Source organism: Heteronotia binoei, chromosome 6, assembly GCF_032191835.1.
Source record: "Heteronotia binoei isolate CCM8104 ecotype False Entrance Well chromosome 6, APGP_CSIRO_Hbin_v1, whole genome shotgun sequence".
NCBI classification, from domain to species: domain Eukaryota; kingdom Metazoa; phylum Chordata; class Lepidosauria; order Squamata; family Gekkonidae; genus Heteronotia; species Heteronotia binoei.
In genome coordinates, this window is record NC_083228.1 from 120,539,243 (window position 1) to 120,559,316 (window position 20,074).

Genomic DNA, 20,074 nt, shown 5'->3' on the forward strand with positions numbered 1-20,074 from the left:
TCCTTTTAGGACTATCTGTCACTGTCCTCTGATCACTTGGGTTAAAAACTGACCTGGAAACCGTACCCTCTCACCTGGCATCTGTTCCTCATAACCTCAGATATGATATGGATAATCCTGCCCAGAGATTGCTTTTCTTATCAAGGTCCTTCATTTGCCCTGTCAGACATGAGGTCCACGGTCACAAGGGTCTTTTCGGTGACTGTCCCTTGGCTGAGGAATATCTTCCTTTTTGCTCTCTGCCTCACAATTGTTCCAGCTTTCCTTTGACTGATTTATGCCATGATAACTTCTGTTTGCTATTTCTTGCTTGGTGGGTGGCATCTAGGGCTGCCGACTCTGGACTGGGAAATTTCTGGATATTTGGGGGCAGTGCCTGTGGGGGAGTGGAATTTGTGGAGGGCTTTCACCTGGACACTTCCTCTCTGAAGCTGCCAATTTTTTGCCAGGGGAGCTGAACTCTGTAGGTTGGCAATTAGTTGTCATTCCAGGAGGCTGGCAAAACTTCCGCTTGTTTTCGTCTCTGGTTTTATTGTGTCGTAACTGGCATTAGTATTGGATTGATATTGTTATATTCATTGTTTGGGGGAGCGGGGTTCAGACTAACATTTGTTTGTTGGTATGTTTGCAGTTTGTTTTAAAATATATTTTTGTATTTTTATGTGCATGCGTATTCTTGTTGAGGGTGAAAAAGGAGACCACAAAAATAGGCTTGAAACTCAACATTAAAAAAAAAACTTAGCTCATGGCATCCGGCCCCATCACTCCTTGGTAAATATAAGGGGAAGACATGGAAGTAGTGACAGACTTCACATTCCTGAGATCTAAGATCACTGCAAATGGTGACTGTAGCCATGAAATTAAAAGACGTTTGCTCCTTAGGAGGACAGCTATGGTAAACCTAGGCAGTATAATAAAAAGTAGAGACATCACCCTGCCAACAAAAGTCCGTATAGTCAAAGCGATGGTATTCCCAGTGGTAATGTATGGTCATGAGAGTCGAACAATAAAGAAGGCTGAGCACAGAAAAATAGATGCTTTCGAGCTGTGGTGCTGGAGAAGAATCTTGGGAGTCCCTTGGACTGCAAAAAGATCAAACCAGTCAGTCCTAAAGAAAATCAACCCTGACTGTTCCCTCGAAGGTCAGATGCTGAAGCTGAATCTCAAATACTTTGGCCACCAAATGAGAAGGGAGCACTCACTGGAGAAGATCCTGATGCTGGGAAAGACAGAAGGCAAAAGAAGAAGGGAACGGCAAAAGATGAGATGGCTGGACAGCGTTACCGATGTAACAAACACAAATTTGAGCAGACTTTGGAGGATGGTGGAAGGCAGGAGGGCCTGGCATGATTTTGTCCATGGGGTTACAAAGAGTCAGACTCGACTGTGCGACTGAACAACAACAACAGTGCGTGTGCCTGGAAATCATGGCAACCTCTGGTGACTGACCCCTACAGGGGCCTGGAGGATATTCAGAGAGGTGACTGAATAAAGCCCCTGCCCTCCTGATATTCCAAGGATGTCTCCAATGCAAGTACTTCCCAGAGTTGACCCTGCTTAGCTTCTGAGATCTGATGAGATTGGACTTTCCTGGACTATCCAGGTCAGGGTAGTATATTTACAGTTTTATTGGGTTGGATTTGCAGCAATCCCCCCCCCCCCCGAAAGGAAACCTTTTCAAAGGCAAAAAGCAAAGTACAAAGCACAGAAGGCGGTGACACATAGGCATGTGACATTATCACACAAACTACCTGCATTCCCAAAACAATACTTAAGATTATGACTGTGCCATTTGCTGCCAATGATACAACAGTGCACCAGCATTCTATACACAATGCAAATGATGCATGATCTCCGACACAATATCTGAAAATGCATATTGAAAAGCAGCAGTGTGCCAAAGAACAAGATGGGGGCTGAAAAAGGGAGAAAAATTGTGTTATCCAAGCAGAATCCCTTGCATCCATAGATCCAAACCAATGATTGCATATTACCAGATGATGGATGGATAGAGGAGGGAGGGAGGAGATGACAGACAGACAGACAGATAGATAGATGTGCATTGTTTTAATTCTTTCTACTGCATATGAACATATGAAGCTGCCTTATACTGAATCAAACCCTCGGTCAATCAAAGTATGTCTACTCCGACTGGCAGTGATTCTTCAGGGTCTCAGGCAGAGGTCTTTCATGTCACCTATCACCTGATCCTTTTAACAGGAGATCCCAGGAGTTGAACCTGGAACCTTCTGCATGCCAAGCAGATGCTCTACCACCTCCTGAATTCACAATCCTTTCCCCTAATCCTAGGTGTATGAAGAGCTGGGGGTAACAGGGAGCTACTGTAGTCATTAATGGTGCAGGAAACACATTCCAATCATGCTCAATGAGATCAGCCACAGATCCCACACATCCCACATTGTTGGGTATTGGGCCATCCATGTGCTATCATTGCTCTATAGAAGAGCTAGATTTGAGTCCAGTAGTACCAATGTGAGATGGATGGGCTCCATCAAGGAAGACGCAGCCCTCAGTCTGAAAGACCTGAGCAAGTCAATTAACAACAAGGCATTTTGGAGATCATTTATTCACAGGGTTGCCACAAGTCAGGAGCAATTTGATGGCATTTAACACACACACACACACATGCTGTCTGAATTCTCACTTTCCCCATATGCAACAAAATACTAATTGTTGTGAGCCCCAAGTCAGTAATAGCTTTTTAGAGTATATCCATTTCTGACACATTGTCAGGTAAATGGATACGCTGACAGATAAGTATTTGTAAGTTTCCCAATAGGTACATACTCATTGATCTGCTTTTCCCCCTGTGAGTGGGAGGATGTGATCTTTCATAGAGTGACATTTCAAAAGCAATAAAAAAAATCCTTCCACTTTACTTGTAAACACACTCACCAGAAAAAGCTCTTGCATTTTCATAAAATCGTGAATCGTCAATCTGTCTTCAAGCTGTTCCATACTTCTCACAGAGCCTGCATCTTCAGTTGCATTCAGTGGTTGTTCCTCGGTAGTAACCATGGCTTTTCTTAGCACAAAAGGCATGTTTGTTGCTAAGGTCTAGTTGGCTTTTATGTACATCACTAAGTCTCCGAGTCGTCCTTTTGTATTGTTCCCAAAATCTTGTTTGGCACGACTGTTAATCCAAGTTATAGGATAAAGTCTCCGGAAGGTCAAAAGGGCTTTCACGGGAGAAAACAAACAGAAGAGCTAACTGCAAGTTTCAATCAGGATATTTTAATTCTTATTTAGTCTGGACTGTACACTGGATTTGAACCATGCTGTGTAAATTGGAGAAAGCAAGTGACTCACAGTAAAAGTAAGCAAAGAGAATCAAGCAAATTTATAATAATTTACTATTTGTTCCTGTAAATGAAATGGAAGCTTTTCGCCCATAGAAAATTCATTTTGCTTACCTTGTCACTACTAACTTGTTATTTACTCTGATGAAAATTCTATGTTCAGAACACACTTGATTAGCTCCAATGGTCCTTTTAACTTAACTACTAAAAAGTTTACACTCTGGGTATTCATGGGACTGTCTGAGGAGCTGGATTTCCTTTTCTTAGAGCTTGCAAGTGTTTCTTAGCAACCTGACACAACATAACCTCCTTCCCTTTCCCAGTCAGTGGTCAAAATAAAGAATGGGTTGCGCTATCCTTGGGGAGAATCTTGCAAAAGAACCCAGGAAAGGCAGACACATTGCAAATTAAAAGGCTTGAAGGCAGATCCTTCAAGAATAGGAGTTTCAGCACAATAAAGAGGGAGATCACATTTTGCACGGTTTTGCATGCATGCATGCACGCACACACACAACTTGGACTGGAAAAAGAAGAAGACTGCAGATTTATACTCCACTCTTCTCTCTGAATCAGAGACTCAGAGCAGCTTACAATCACCTATATCTTCTCCCCCCACACCCTGTGAGGTGGGTGGGGCTGAGAGGGCTCTCACAGCAGCTGCCCTTTCAAGAACAACGCCTGCAATAGCCATGGCTAATCCAAGGCCATTCCAGCAGCTGTAAGTGGAGGAGTGGAGAATCAAATCCGGTTCTCCCAGGTAAGAGTCCGTGCACTTAACCACTACACTAAACTGGCTCTCAATGGCTCAAACTGGCTAATGGAACTGGTTCCACTATAATTAATGGAACCATTGTGATTTTTTGATCTCTAGTGTAGGTGAATGGCACCATCGCAGATTAGTGTGCAGATCAGTAGCTCTGCATCAGCACAAACTTTTTAGACCTGTATGGTGTATCGTCCTCTTCCCTCCCTCGCGCACAAGATTTTTCTCCATTTTTTTCTTTCTTCCTGGCTGTATGAATGATTCATCTTTCATTCTTACCCAGGAGACAGACTACCTTGAGAGTGATTCAGGTATATCTCCAGGAAAGCTCCTTTATAATAATAATAGGGTTGTCTCTTTCCTGTTTCCAAGCATGGTGTTCCCGTGTGCATACACTTGATATAGGACATGGGTGTGTCTGTGTGTGTGCAAACGGGACACAAGTTGGTGTGGTTTCCTGAGGGTGCCAGAGGATAGTTAGGATTCAGTCAACCCCATTCTACCTTCCACTCTACAGAAGACATCTTGCCTGGGCTGTGAGTACACTGGGATTTTCATCTTGTGGCAGCTGCAGGAATTCATCTGCATGCTCATTCATCAAACTTTGTGATGCTCACCTGGATAAACATGGATTCTAGCACTGGACTGAGTGTTTTCAGGGAGAAGAAACAGGAGTTAAAAACAACTAAAAGTAGAATGTTTTCCACTTTCAGGTGTTTAAATTCAGACTCACTAGGGGCTGATCGTTCGCCAGAGGACCATGAGACTACATTGTGGTTTATATCCTCCCTTTCTGTCTGTTGTCCCCAAAATTCCCCAAGGTAAAACTGATCAATTTTTAAAATTCAAAATTCATATTAGAAAGGACAAAATATGTAGCATCAGCATGAAAGACGCAATTAAACCAAAAGTGTTCTTAACTTGTTCCCCAAATTTTTAGTCATTAAGGAGATTAGAGCTAAGCTTTGAAAGGGCAAGATGTGTGTGTGTTAAGTTATGATGTAACCCGCCCTGAGCCTGTTCTACGGGAAGGGCGGGCTAAAAATCGAATAAAATAAAGTGCCATCAAGTCAGCTCTGAATTATGGCATGCACCCCTATCAATTAATGGCCTCCAAAATATCCTATCATTAACAACTTTGCTCAGGTCTTGGCAATGTTAAGGAAGGTAAGCTATGCTTCCCTAAAATTACGTTACTTCTGTGGGTTAGAACAAAAGGTTACTCTCCATCCCTTCCTATAGACCTCAGTACCTCCTTATGCTTAATAGTGGTGCAGTCTAGTCTAACCCAATGACCACGCTGAAGATCCCTGGCCACAGTCAGTATGTCTATACATATAGGTGAAAATTAAACTAGAGAACAAGGATGCAAACAGGGTTGATGAACAGCGAGAATTTTCATAGAAGCATACAGTTGGAAGGGTCATCTACACACCAACCCCCTGCACAATGCAGGAAATTCACAAGTATCCCCTCCCATGACCCCCATTCCATGCCCAAAAGATAGCAAAAAACCCAACCCTCCAGGATTCCTGGCCAAACTGGCCTGGAGAAAAATTACTTCCTGACCCCAAAGTGGTGATCAGCATTTCCCTAGGCATGTAAGAAGAAAAGATTGGATTTATACTCTGCCCTTCCCGCGGAGTCTCAGAGTGGCTTACAATCTCCTTCCCCTCCCCACAACAGACACCCTGCTGTGAGGTAGGTGGGGCTGAGAGAGCTCTTTCCAGAACTACTGTTGAGAAAGCAGCTCTTTCAAGAACTGTGACTGACCCAAGGTCACTCCAGCAGTTGCATGTAGAGGAATCAAATGTATGCAGTGGGGAATCAAACCTGGTTCCCCCAGATTAGAGTCTGTGCACTTAACCAGTACGCCAAACTGGCTCTGGGCCGTGAGAACTAAGTCCTCATGCAGCCCTTCCTGCTCTCTTTCTTATGATCTGCCTGAGTTCACAGAATTTGCATTGCTGTCAGATGGCCATCTAGCCTCTCTTCTAAAACCTTCAAAGGAGAGCCCACTGCCTCCCAAGGAAGCCTGTTCCACCAAGGAAGCGCTCTAATTGTCAGGAAGTTCTTCCTACTGCTTAGCAGAAAACTCTTGTGCAATTTAGTTTCAACTTTTTGAGGTGCCTCTTCCGCTGGCTATTTAATCAAAATGTGAAAGTGCAGAAAAAAGGAACAAAAAGTATCAGATTGCTTGGTTTAAAAGAGAACAGGAGATTTCTCCAGCTGAGTTGAGATTAGGGATGGGCATGAACCGGCTCACCAACTATTGCCCTTGCTTTTCATGCTGTTTCCACCCACCCCCTCCATTGGAAAAAATGGAGGCACCTTCGTTTTGGGGGGGGGGCATAACTTGGACCCTGTAAATCTAATCGTCATCAAACTTGGAGGGCAGGTAAAGGAGAGTAAGGTGGAGATCCCCTGCAAGTTTGGTGTCTCCAGCATGCTGGAGGCTGTTCTACCACAACACAGTGAACTGGTTTGTTTAGCTCTTAAAGTTTGAGGAAGTTCCGTTTGCGAACTGGGCATCCCATGCATGAACCAAACTGCATTTTCCCAGTTCGTTCCCATCCCCTGAGATACATAATCAGTGCTTGCTCGATCAAGGCTGCAGTCCTATGTGAATATGGGGGCAAGGCTCAATGAAAGCAAGGGGACTTACTTTTGAACAAACAGGCATAGTTGTACATGTGCTTGGACACCTGAATATAGAAGCTCGGACAATACATTAGATGGCTTAAGTGAACATCCAATCTCATTAGTACTGTAAGAGGATCTTCCTAACTGCAGTAGCAATTTGACAAGGGAACCAATTTCCTTGGTTTGGTGAGGTCACTCTTTAAGCTGTAGAGAATGCTGTAGTTTTGGATTTCTTGGACTGAGCAAAGGGTTGGACTAGATAGTCTATATTTTCTATCTCACTGCTTCAAACTAGAAGGATGCAATGGCTCATCAGTCTCTGACGGCAACATTCAGACTTAAACAGAATACTTTGATCCTATCCTGCCCAGCACATCAGGAATCCAAATGATACTAAAAATACAGAGTCCCTTCATCATACTTGCCCTGTTCAAGATGGCCTTTAAAGGTTAATCCTTCTTCAGAAGTCTAGAGTGGGGATCAATTCCTGGCCTGATGCAGACAGCAATCCAGGGCTTTGTGGATGTTCAAAAACAAAACAGAAAAAAAAGCAATAGTCTCAAAAATCAAAGCTTTACACACAAAGCGAGGCTACTTAGGTCAGGATCTACGTCCCCGTGAACCCCAGCCTCCCCACACCAATCAATTTCATTCACAGCCAAAAGGGAAATTAGTCTTACTGCAGTTTGCTTTGATTCTGTTGGTAGGAGAGCAACAGATAATAAAAGGTTGACTCCTCCAACCCCATCAGGAGATGAATCCCTTCCACCTTTTAGGAGATGCTATCCAAAGCACAGGAAGAACATGAAAAAAACAAAACATTGTTTAGAAATAGATCTGAAGATCCTGTGACTCTTGAAGTTCCAGCATGCATCACAGCCTGTTGAAATCAAACCTCATAACACCAACATGGCTCCATAAAGCAGCACGGTATAGTGGTTAAAGTTCCAAACTTACACAGATCTGTCTCAGGTCAAGCTTCCATCCTCCTGCTGATGTTTGGGCCATGAACATTCAGACAAAGTTACCTCATAAGGTCTTTAAGAGATAGGAGAGGAACCACGCACACCTCCCTGAACAATTTGAATAGAATAAAACTTTTGGAGCCCATGAAAAAGATCCATGAATGCAAGGGAGGGGCAGTTTTTGCAATTTCCTCTTCCCACAACAGCCTTCTAACTCTCCATGCTGTTTCTAGGAGTCCCCCATCCTCCAGCAGCAACAATGGGGTACATGACACAAAGAAGGGGCAGGCAGAGAAGTTGCCCTTTCATGCACAGAAGATCTTCCATACATGGAAGATTTAAATGGAATCCAACCCATAGAGCACCCATTGGTGCTCATCTATATTCCCACTTCAAAATTTCCGGTATTCCCTGTACTAGTGGCAGTTTTCAGTGCGCAGGTCCTGTAAATTAAATTTGGGAGGGGTGAACATGAACCATCCTAAATCAGATTCACATCTACATTGCATTTGATTTTCAGTTCCTTCAACAGAATTTCCCCAAAGTAGATATCCCGGACTGGGCATTTACGGAGGAACTTTCTCACCTCTGGAAGGGTCCTCACCTAATAGCTGGTGGTGGTGGAGCAGGATGAGGTATTGTTGCAGTTGAAGGGTCTCAACCAATGGTAAAGAACTTGGTTAGGCTGTCTTCAGGAGTTAGTCTTGGTTATGCAGTCTTCTGCATCAAATTGTCTTAAGACCTTGGTTTGACTGCTGAGAGCTGTTCCCCTCATCCTATCCATTCTCTCCTGAAGAATAAATATGTTGCCTTGAGCAGAATTCATCGTAAGCTGCAAGTAAGGAATGTACTGAATTGTTGCCAGTATAGTCTTCATACTGTTCTGAGTACCCTGGTCCATAGACAGATAGTGGGATGATTCCAACCATCCTCACGCTAAAGGAAGGAGCCTTAGATTGAAGTGACTCTTCCTGCAACAGAAGAGCCACTTAAGTTGGAAGAAGGCTCATTAGGCTAGAGAATGGCTTCAAATTTTGCTCAGCGGAGTGGTAGGATCAGGGTAGAACATGTCTTAGGGGCATCAAGGAGCAGATTGGACTAGGCAGCATATAACAACCTTTCCAGTTCTGTGATCTTAACACAAACATAAATAGTGGAAAGCAGACCAATGCTCCTAAACAGCAGGCGCCTGTTTTATTGCAAGGGAAGGGTCCATTTTTCCTAGTCATAACCCTCTTGAACTGCTAAAGTTCACAGATCTTTTGGACCAAGCACAAGGCTGTATTCTGAGATCTCATACATCTAACATTAATTCAACAAGGCGCTGACAAACCAGTATTTGAAGGGCTTCATACATACAACCCTGTTGGAGTCTCTAATATGCTGCCCAGTTATCCCCATGTAGCACTTGAGATGAAATAGGATAGCTTGCTAAAGACCACATAGCAATTTTATGGCACAGATGAGATCTGAAGGTCTCCTAAACAATACTTTGCTCTTAGCTATTATGCTTCAACAGCCTTGAAATACCATCTCCAGAGTCCATATTTAGGGTGCTTTCACACCCAATGAATAATGCACTTTGCAACTGCGTTTTACAGTGCAAAACAGCAAAATCCACCGGCAGATTATCAAAGTGGATTGTGAGTACATTATTCAGATGTGAGTAAAATGAGGACACCCCTAAGACATCACAGCTCCGATACAGTAGATCCTTGAAAAAGGACGGTCCAGAATTTTTGTATACTTCCATGCAGAATTCACCATTCAAACATGGGGAAGAGATCTGTACTTGCAAAATGTAAGCACGGGAGCTTCAGAGAACAGAGCTTTGGATCAGGCTTTAATCACCTATTACCTCCCAAATTCTGTGCATCTGTCAGATCCGTGCAATCAGGGTTTTGCAAGGAGAGATAAGCATCTCCCCCGCTGCACCGGCAATCTAGTTTCTCAACTGCAATTGAGTATACGGAACATTTTGAAACTAGGTAGTTTACACACCATTGACTTTCAGGTGTTTCCGCAGTACTTCAGAGCAAGAAGAAATGCTTTTTAAAGCGAGTGCTAAAGGTAATACAAGTTGTTTACTGCCATAAGCAAGGGGGGGAAAAAGATTCTGAAGATGCCTGCTCAGGAAAGTAATCTCTGGATGTACGCACATGCAGAGAGAGGATAAATCTGTCCGTTGACTTTGATCTTCAGCCGCATTGTCGTAAAAGAAGTTTGCTCGATTTCTTACAACTTGCAATATTGTATCAAGGTGCATTTCTAGTAATGTAATATAGGCGGATAAGCTGTTTGTCATGGCTGATCAATCCTTCCTCTTCTGACTGTCCATATTTTAAGACTGTACACTCTTGGGGACAGGGACAAATTGCTTCACTAGCGTTACACTGTCAAGCACCATGTATGGTGATGGTGCTATCTATATGCAACAAAGCCAGTTACCAGGATTATATCACACAAAGAAACAGAACCCGGAGTAGTACTGTTCCACAGGGTTACCTTGTTACTCAATGGGTAGGGAGCATTAGCAACCTTCTAAACCAGGGGTGTCAAACTCATTTGTTATGAGGGTCGTATCTGACATAAACAAGACCTTGTTGGACCAGGCCATGTTGGGCCATGTGTGTACTTATTTAAGATTAGGGAGCAGAGATATAAACTTTTTAAAGAACACAGACAAACACGACAAAAGATTTGAAAAAACAACAAATAATACATGCTTAAAACATTAGCACTTGCTGGCTTTAAAGGTGCTTTCTTTGTATTTCCCCCATGGGATCCAGGGAACTGGGCAAAGGAAGTTCTCGCTCTTTCCCTCCCTCCCCAGGGGACCAGGAGGGAGAGGAGCCTCAACCAATGGAGAAAATCGAGGTTTTGCTCTGTAGCTCCTGTGCAATTGAGCAAGCCTTGAAAAGCAAGATGAGATGCAGAAGGAAGCAAGAGGGAAGGACGCAGACAAGAGCCAGTTGCTTTGGCCCCTGGGTCGCATGTTTGACACCCCTGTTCTAAACTATAATGGTGTTCAAGTAAAGCTATTTATTTATTTGCATTAGTCCCCCTTTCTCACTTGAATTCAAGGCAGGTTACACAGAGTGAGTCAATATAATCCACAGGATAGGACATTCAATGAACAGTACAATAGGAAACAGGAAGAGCTAACAAGCTCAGCACTGATGTTACCACCGGCAGCAACGTTCTTTCCCATCTGCTCTCCTTCCTTTAAGAAGCCTGACTTTCTGCAGCTGACCATCCTTAGGAGGAAAGACCAAAAGGCTTAGTAGCTACAGAAGACAGAGGGACATCCACTCTTTCCTCCGTGGTTTGAAAGGGAACAGATCACACAGATAATCTAACAGATGTAAACTATTTATTGAATATTTGCCACCAATATTATTAAATACATAATCTTGCAGTTTTTCGCTTTCAAGTTAAAATGTCAGAAACAGAACACCAAATATTTACAATTCTTATAAGGAATGTTACATAATGACACATTAAGGCGTAAATTCTTTTGGCTTATAATTCTGAAAAGAATGATAATAGCAAAAAAGTGATGCAAAATCTTCATCGTGAGATTATGATTAAGCTACAATGTTTTTACAAAAATATGGTGTAAGATGGCAATAAATCCCATTCAAAATCCTGCATTATGTCCCTCCAACAGGGACTGATAATTTATACAGTCAAAACTTTAAAGTTTACATATAAAGGTATCCTATCCACCATTGAAAAGTACAGCTCTTGACATATACAGTTTTTTTGTTTTGTTTTTTTCAGGCCACAGTTTTGAAGGTCTGGAGTATCAAGTTGGTTTGATGAATTAGTCGGTTGGCACTTATGAACACATTTATTGCCCTGTTGTAAGAAAACAAAGCATAATTCAGCAGCGAGACACAGACCATGAAACCATCAGTTGACTTTTGCATACATTCCATCATAAATCTAGACCAAAAGAGATGCAGGCAGTCTGACTCCACAATAAGCAAATGTGCCATGCCCCCAGGGGAATGAGACTTCTGCGGGTGAAGAAGAGGGGTAATTTTTGCAGCTTTCCCCCTCCCTATGGCAGACCCACACCACGACCTGGGTAGCCCCAGGCTAGCCAGACCTTGGAAGCCAAGCAAGATCAGCACTGACTAGTGCTAGGATATGAGACCACGAAGGAAGTCCAGGGTCACTACACAGAGGCAGGCAATGGCAAACCACCTCTGAAGTCTCTTGCCTTGAAAACCCTATGGGCTTGCCATAGGTCAGCTGCAACTTGATGACACCCTCCCCCCCCCCCCCACACATCTTTGTGCTTAAGAGACCACCTAGGATAATTTCAGGGGGATCAGTGAGCTGCAAAAGGAAGGGAGAGTCTGGGAAGTACCACTCCACCTGTTTTACTACACCAGTGGCGCTTGGGATCAAATGTGCTTCAGCCTCTTTCAGCTTGCAACTAACAACTGTCCTGCATTCAAGTAGAACAGTACTAGCATGAGAACAAGATTCAAGTCCTTTAGCATGAGGTTACAGAGTGACCCACTGAGCTATGACTTATGACAGATTATACCCTGGAAAATATTTTTGGTCTATAGTGCTACCAGAATTTTGTTCTACTACTACTGATCTGGATAGCCTAGACTACTCCAATCCCATCAAATCTCAGAAGCTAAACAGGGTCAGCCCTGGCTAGTATTGGATGGGAGACCACCAAGAATGCTAGTGCTACTAAGTAGGGGCAAGCAATGACAAACCACTTCTGAACATCTCTTGCCCTGAAAACCCTATAGATGTCACTGTAAGCCAGGAGGTGTCACTGGGACCTGACTGCACTTTCCACCATCAACACAGTCTAACATGGCTACACACCTGAAACAAGTATTGGCCTCAGAAACTTCCCCACAGCCTTTTCTTTTAAAACTAGTACTTCAAGCACAGGAGTGTTATCAAGTGATTACTGTGCCTCTTCTCTTCAGTGGTATCATCTTTACCGATTACTACTATTTTTAATGTTAGTTTCTTTATATATAAATCAACTGAATGGATTACATGTATGAACCGTGGGTACAAACACCACACACAATAGCAGACCTCTCAACACCCATGTCGCAGAGTGGTAAAGCTGCAGTACTGCAGTCCTAAGCTCTGTTCACGACCTGAGTTCGCTCCCTAGCGGAAGCTGGGTTTTCAAGTAGTTGGCTCGAGGTTGACTCAGCCTTCCATCCTTCCGAGGTCGGTAAAATGAACACCCAGCTTGCTGGGGGGAAAGTGTAGATGACTGGGGAAGGCAATGGCAAACCACCCTGTAAAAAGCCTGCCGTGAAAACGTTGTGAAAGCAACGTCACCCCAGAGTCAGAAACGACTGGTGCTTGCACAGGGGACCTTTCCTTTCCAACACCTGAGCCTCTGAAATAAGAGATTCTCATAGATGTGGAATGCAGAATGAGATTCTCCTCAAGGCGAGGGAGCAACAATGAATACTTTCCTCTTAAAAACAAATTCAGAAATATGGTGGCCTCACTGTGCAGCACTACCAGAGCGGAACGTACACCCTCCCATAAAAATAAAATCAAACACCTCCTTGCATTTATATTTACAGTACTCAAAAGCTACTTTTACAAGTCATATGCCATTTAAGCACCACAATCAGATAATTAGTCACCAAAACAGCAAATTATAAACCAGGCCGAAAATAAGCCAGTCAAATTCCTGCCAAAATAAGAAGTTGGGAGATTCTTAACACAAGATAGGCAGGGGCTTCTCCACATATCTAAAGTCATGTCATTCCGAAGTCTGAGAACAATCACAGCAAGAGCTCCATTTCTCATGGTCAATGTTCTCACTTCTTGCAAACGGGGGGGAATACAAAGCAAAGCAGAAAAATATATAACTGTTTGTTAAGCATGGGCTATACAGCACTTGAAATCTGGCTTGGACTAATCCAACACAATACAGGTGGAATATACAAGCACAAGGCTGCCTATAAGATGAGAAGCTTGATTTTGTACCTGCTGAATCAGCAGAGCAGTCTGCAAAGGACCTCCCCATGCACAGCATGCTGCAGTAATGCACACTACAATAATAGCTCCATAGCCAAACACAAAGCCTTTGATTCAGACAGCCATATTGGGCCAAGGGCTTGCTCCTGCTTATTAGACTTTCTGACCCTCAATAGCAATCCCCCCTCCACTTTTGAAGTGACCCTGAGGTTCACTTCCGGAGTTAAAGCTTCGTGAGCTGACCTGCTTCCCTGTGTGGAACAGACCAGGATCTTTGTTTTTGGACAGAAAAGGCTTTATAAAGCCTACTGTCTACTTTTTCCAGTAAAGGAAATTGTCTACGGCATGCATGTTTATTTCGAGGGGGATTCACTTTGGCTGACGAACGATCCCAGGAGGGGTTTTTTTCGGCTTTGAAGATTCCCCCGATGAAGAATTGCATTCTATCGCCTACAAAGAATCCTTGGAGTCATTAAATTGACATAAACTCACTAAGGCTTCAACTTCCTATGGACTATAACAACATCTGAGATAAAGTGGACGGTATTATGAGAGAGAATAGACGTCGTTAAATAAGGTAACGTTATCTACTACTCCGGGTTGAATTTAAGCTTGTTAAAAGGGAAGATCTGGGACCCAGAACTATTTTTCAAAGTGGAAAATCAAGGAGAAGTGGAAGGGGGTAGAAGTGGGTTTTTGGATTCAAAAGAAAGCAGAAAAGTGCAGAAAAATACTTGCTGTTTTGAATTCCTGTGGCTTCGGAAAAAAACCCCAGTCATAACAAAGCTTCAGTCTCTCTCCTCAAAACAGGAAGTGACGTTTTCTGCAATCATTGTAAGACTTCAATACTAGAGAGTCAGGAAGTAAGTGTGGACTGAAGAGGAGCATCCAAGTATCCGGATACTTGCAAGAGTCAGCAACCATAGAGAAACATTGGAGGCTAATTACAGAAAGGCCAAAATATTTTCACTAAATAACTTGAAAGTAGACTATAAAAGGGTTCAAAATATATATAAACAATCCCCTAAGGGCTAAATAACATGGACTGTGTGCTTGAAATTGGAAAACAAGCCCTAAAGGGTAAAAAGAAAACTTTTTAAAAAGAGAGGCTTGGAACTTTAAAAATTAATATCTTGAGCTAGGAAGCTCTGAGGACGGCGTTTTTAGGCTTGTTGAAAAGGGCATGCTCTGTTCTGTTAAATGCAACTATCAGATTGGGGATTGAAGATACCAATTAAAAGCCCATTATTTGTAATGGGCAATCAGTAATGTCTGAGAAGAAGTTGGAATCAAGAATTACAAGGTTAAGAGCTGCCTTAGTGAGAGAAGGTAAAATGTCTAAACAAGTTCATGAACAACTATGTGCTATGGAAACAAGAATATTGAAGGCAATGAGTGATTTAATAACTGGTAGTGAGAAGAAATTAACCAAGGAAATAAAATCCAGTGCTGAAGAGGTAAAGAAAGATTTTAAGAAGGAAACTGAGGACCTAAGGAAAGAGTCTCAAGCAATAGCTAAAAAGATTGTTGACACAGAAGTGAAAATTAGAGATCAAGATGCCACCATTAAGAAAATGCAAGAAAAAGCAAAACTACAAGACTGTAAGTTGATGGAGAATATGATTCGGCTAAGAAGAGTGCCTGAGAATGAGCATGAGGATGTGAAGACTCATATTGTCACAATTACAGTTGAATTTTTGGAAGAAGATCCCGAGGAGATGGAGCGTTTATGTGATTATGCATACAGAGTCAATTCAGAGCTTGCCAGAAAGCGTAAACTACCCAGGGATGTAGTGAAACAATTTTGGAGAATGATTCAACAGGAGATCTCGAAAATCTTGGGTTATAATATCAGAAGAGCACCAGATGTCTTTCTGGTGGGATTACAAATGGAAAGCTTTCCGAAGCAAGACAGAACATTGTTGTGGTATTTGCTTTCAGCCACGGGAACACTGTATGCGCAAATGTGGGAGCAAGATAGAATACCTGAGAAATGGGACTGGGCCTTAAAGGTTCTTAACTGGAGTGAAATGGACAAACTTACTAGAATCTTAAATGACAATAATTTGGAGAAGTTTAAAGAAGACTGGAGTAAATTCCAAAGTTACGTGGAAATATAATGGAGGGTGAAGAGTCACTTAGTCATCTATGACAACATTAATTGAACTTTAAATGATAAAGAAGAATTGTGATTATTGAGTTAGTAGGATATAGTTACATGGTAATTATATATATATGAGTTAAGATAAGAATAAGATAGCTGGAATTCCGGAGTTGATTTTATAACTATGAGTTTTGTGCATAAGGAATACCAAGCGAATTATAGAGAAAAGGTTATTGAAAAATTACTCTTTGTATGAAAAATTTATAATGGTGAAAAGATATTTAGGTGTGTTTGACAACATTAATTGAACTTTTAATGATAAAGAGGAAATGTGATATTGTGATAAAAGTATTAGTAGAACATGGTTATTTGGTAAGCATATGTATATGAGAGTTAAGATAAGACTAAGATAGGGGGAACTCTGGAACTGAATTAACAATTATGAGTGTTGTGTTTAATAAGTGCTAAGTGATTATTAGAAAATAGGTTAGTGAATGATAATTTTTTTTTTCTTTCTAAAGATTTTATAAGTGTGAATTTACCTTTAATATGCATTTAATTTGTTTTAAGTACCGGCGGAGGTCATGAATAAGAGTAGGGGGGGGGGAAATATGTAATGTATTGGAGAAATAGATTTGAATTTGTAGAGATGAATTTATTTCAATATATTGCAAAATAAAAAGTTTGGACACAAAATGAAGTGACCCTGAGGTTCAAAATTGATTTACCAAAATATGGTGGGGTCCTGTGTAAGGAACAAGAGCCCAGTTCTTACAACTGTTCTTTAAGTTATAGCAGCTGTTCTGATTATGCCAGACACATTAGGATTGTTTTCATTTACTTGGTAGAATCTCCAAACACCAGAAGCAGATATTAAAACACAGATATGATTAAACCACTAAGTATATATAAACACACTAAAATTTATGTACAAATGGCCTGTAAACTAAAACTGCAAGCATGAAATTTAGCTGGTGTGTTTTAAGTACTGCTAGAATCAAAACAGCAGCTCATATAGGGCAAATGCAAATCTGCAAACTGCTGCCTTAAGCTTCCCCACCCTTCATGTCTGTCACAGCAAGCAGCAGGACTGAACATCTATTTTGCTTTCAGCATTTTGCCCACTCTGCTAACACATTTCGCCCTTTCTGGTTTACGATTATCCTTGGTCAGAGCATATGTTAATTTTGTTTCTGTTGATTGCTCAAGTTCTGGGCTTCTCAGGGTTTAATCAGGAGACTGTCTTAACGTAACTTTAAATAAACTGCTCAGTGTGGAACTCTAGAAAGGTTTGTGTATTAGCACAGCTGGGTTAGCTTTAAGGACTATGAACCAGGTCAAGGAACAAATGGGATTACTTCCTCTTCACTTCTCAGAGTTAAAACTGCTGTTCACTGGCTTCTGTTACTGTTGCCTTTAGAAAAGTTGGAATAAGCCTAGTTCTGCATGCCAGTTCCACAAAAGCAAGTCATTGCTTATGGACCCCTTTCTCATGCTCACACAGTGGTATGGACCTGACAGGGTGATCCCAAGATGCTGGGGAGACATACGGCATTAAGCAGCCATTTAGGTGGGGGCCAAAGGCTACCTGGAGCACTGGTCAGGTGGGAAAGTCCTGCATGACTCTCTGCACCCGTGCATTTAATTCACATACACCCAGCAACATGGGGAATAATTCCACTTACAAGCATATCCTTCTTCACTGTATATATGTGTGAGAGAGAGAACAAAGAGGATATGTTAAAAAATGCTTTAATCTGGCCATAAGTGCTTTCTTGCTGAATCAGATGAAGTCCACTAACATTCCTTCCAGCAAAAGCTGGTAAGATGCTTTTAGGTACTCAACAAGAAGAATTTGACAGTGATAGTTTTTCTACTAGTTAGGATCGGGTATACAGAAGCACATTGCCTCTCTATATGGAGGTTCCACTTAGCTATCACAGCCGAAAGCTTGGCAGACTGTCACTTACTTGACCATGCATGGCAACAGATGCCAACCTCTTTGAGCCTGTGGGCACTTTCGGAAAATAAAACCAGGTAGTAGGTGCAACCATATAACGGCTGCCAGGGAAATGGGCAGAGCCAACCACAAAAGGTTGGGGACCAACCGCAAAAGGTTGGAAGGTTCTAGACTAAGCGTCATTCTAGATTCACCACTTCCCTTCTTCAATGCAATGCCACAACAGCACCTGACAATAAAGTTTCATACACGATTTCAGATTGGCCTATCAGTTTGCTTTCAAACTGTATGCTACGCACAGAAATAAGGCTCTGGATTCCTTAAGAGATTTAGGGGCAAACAAGCATGGTTACCGGGCATGCCAAAAGAAAAGCAACCACTTTACAAGCAGGATGACAATACCTCCCCGCCCCCCGCCCCCCACAGTTGCCCTAACTGATAGCAAACGAGCAATAACCAGTGCTATGGATAAACTTAGATGGCATGAAGCAGAAAAAAAGAAAAAAGAAGCAAAGCTGAACCAACTTCATTTCTTTAAAAAATACTTACTTTCCATCTTTAAAATAGGTTTTCAAAGTGTCGCTGAAACTTTTGGAGTATTTTACAAATTCTTTCTTTTGGTGCTCAAGTGCCTGAAAGATACATGTGTGAAAAGTAATTCAATCAAAATCTCATGCTGTACCTCCTCAAAACATCCTCCTTTAGCAAATACACACAAAAGGCTAAGGAGACAAACCAAGGAAATGATATTGTAATACCACAGCAGTGGAATTCATCCATTTAAGAAATAAGTTTCCTTGCATAGATGCTTCTGCAAACTTTGCGTACATATATAAAACTGTAGCATTCATATAATCAACACAGCATTTTAAAATTCTACTAAGCCCTAATGTAGCCATTGCAAATTAGTAAATCCACATATTCTAAACAGTCATAAAAACTATCAGCTTAGCGACAGAAGATTGATTTTCATTATATTTGCTTCTTCATCTGAAAAATTTGTCTCAGCTGCCAGTTATTAGTGTTGAAATGATATATTGCTCCCACTATCTAAGCAGAAAGACTGCAGAATCCTTAATATTTATAGTTAATACATTTATATTTTTGACAAGACAGCACCGTAGATAAGAGCGTAATTCACATACCCTCCGGTTCTGGTATTGATATTTCTTGAAGACGTTATTTACTGTGTCAAGAAGTTCCTTTATTGCACTGGCAATGTCCCTGTTTGGCAATGAAAAGATAATTGCAACATCTTTTAGAATGAGACTCACTCAATGCAGAATTTTAATCACTTTCAAAATTATGTCTGACATGTATTTTTTCTAAAGGATTGGCTGTTTTTACTGAATGAGTTTTAGATATGGTACAGCGAGACTGAACATTGAGAACTAATTAGATTATCTGGCACTTCAGAGTCCAAATTAGGTTTAATGCAGTCTTCGTATACAGAGAGCTGGCACCTGCCCAATATGGAAATCTATGCCATGCAGCACCATTAAACTGCAGAATCTCTTGCCCACTTTTACAATCAAATTCTTCTCTCAGAACAACCTTGAAAATTATACAAATGCACAGAAATGGCATTACACTGCCAAGAAAAAAAAATGACCCCTGATTTGCCTTGAACTGTTTTGTAAGCATCGATCTCATGATCTCTCATGTCCTAACTGAAGTCTCTAGACATTTAAATAAAGGTAAACCACCTGGAAGAAAACTGTCACAGCAAGTATCCTTGGAAGTAATTTGATGTCAGCCGTTTCCTCTTAGGAGCAATGGATGTAATTTTGTCTGGTTTTTAAGATAGAGGGATTTAAGGTCACTTTATAACAAGACAAAACAACTTTTAGTGAGCCAAAAGCGAAAGAAGTTAGGGAATGCCATATTCTTTGCATGCAACTCTGACTTTTCCCACAATTACAGTTAAACCATAAAAGCTCTGCCAAGAATCCCTTTCAAGATTAAACTTATAACAAAGACAAGATCCAAACAAGCATCCCCACATAAAATGGGATATTCCAAGAATCTTCAAGTGACCAAACATATTCAGACAAGAGATTCAACGTCAATTTTATTGCAATTCATGTTCTATTTCCAGATGGGGCCAATTAAGAAGCTGCATTAATTACCATGATGAATCCAACACCACACACAAAAAAACGACCAAGATTCTTTGATCAGCTTACAGCGACAAAACTTGGGAAGCTTTAAAATAGAAACCGACTCCAGTCTTGCCCAAATTTTCCAAATTTAACCGTCACAAGGAACCCCAATCAAGCTTTCAATTACAGTGACAAGAAATGCTCAAGGGATAGTTCCCTCCAAGCC

General features: G+C 41.6%; 2 protein-coding genes across 3 annotated transcripts in view; both read right to left on the reverse strand.

Annotated features, from left to right (window-relative positions):
• Positions 1-3,155, reverse strand: part of WDR49 (WD repeat domain 49) — a 165,688-nt gene extending 162,533 nt beyond the window's left edge. Inside the window, exon 1 of the mRNA XM_060242446.1 lies at positions 2,917-3,155. Coding sequence (XP_060098429.1) covers positions 2,917-3,063 — 147 coding nt within the window. The 5' untranslated portion in view covers positions 3,064-3,155. The remainder of the gene's footprint in view (positions 1-2,916) is intronic.
• Positions 3,156-11,047: 7,892 nt separating this feature from the next.
• The window catches only part of PDCD10 (programmed cell death 10), a 31,003-nt gene continuing 21,976 nt past the window's right edge, over positions 11,048-20,074 (reverse strand). For both annotated transcript variants that reach the window (XM_060242449.1, XM_060242448.1), the window contains exons 6-8: positions 18,892-18,970; positions 18,296-18,378; positions 11,048-11,552 (exon numbers count right to left, since the gene is read on the reverse strand). In XM_060242449.1, the coding sequence (XP_060098432.1) occupies positions 11,471-11,552; positions 18,296-18,378; positions 18,892-18,970 (244 nt within the window). In that variant the 3' untranslated portion in view covers positions 11,048-11,470. The remainder of the gene's footprint in view (positions 11,553-18,295; positions 18,379-18,891; positions 18,971-20,074) is intronic.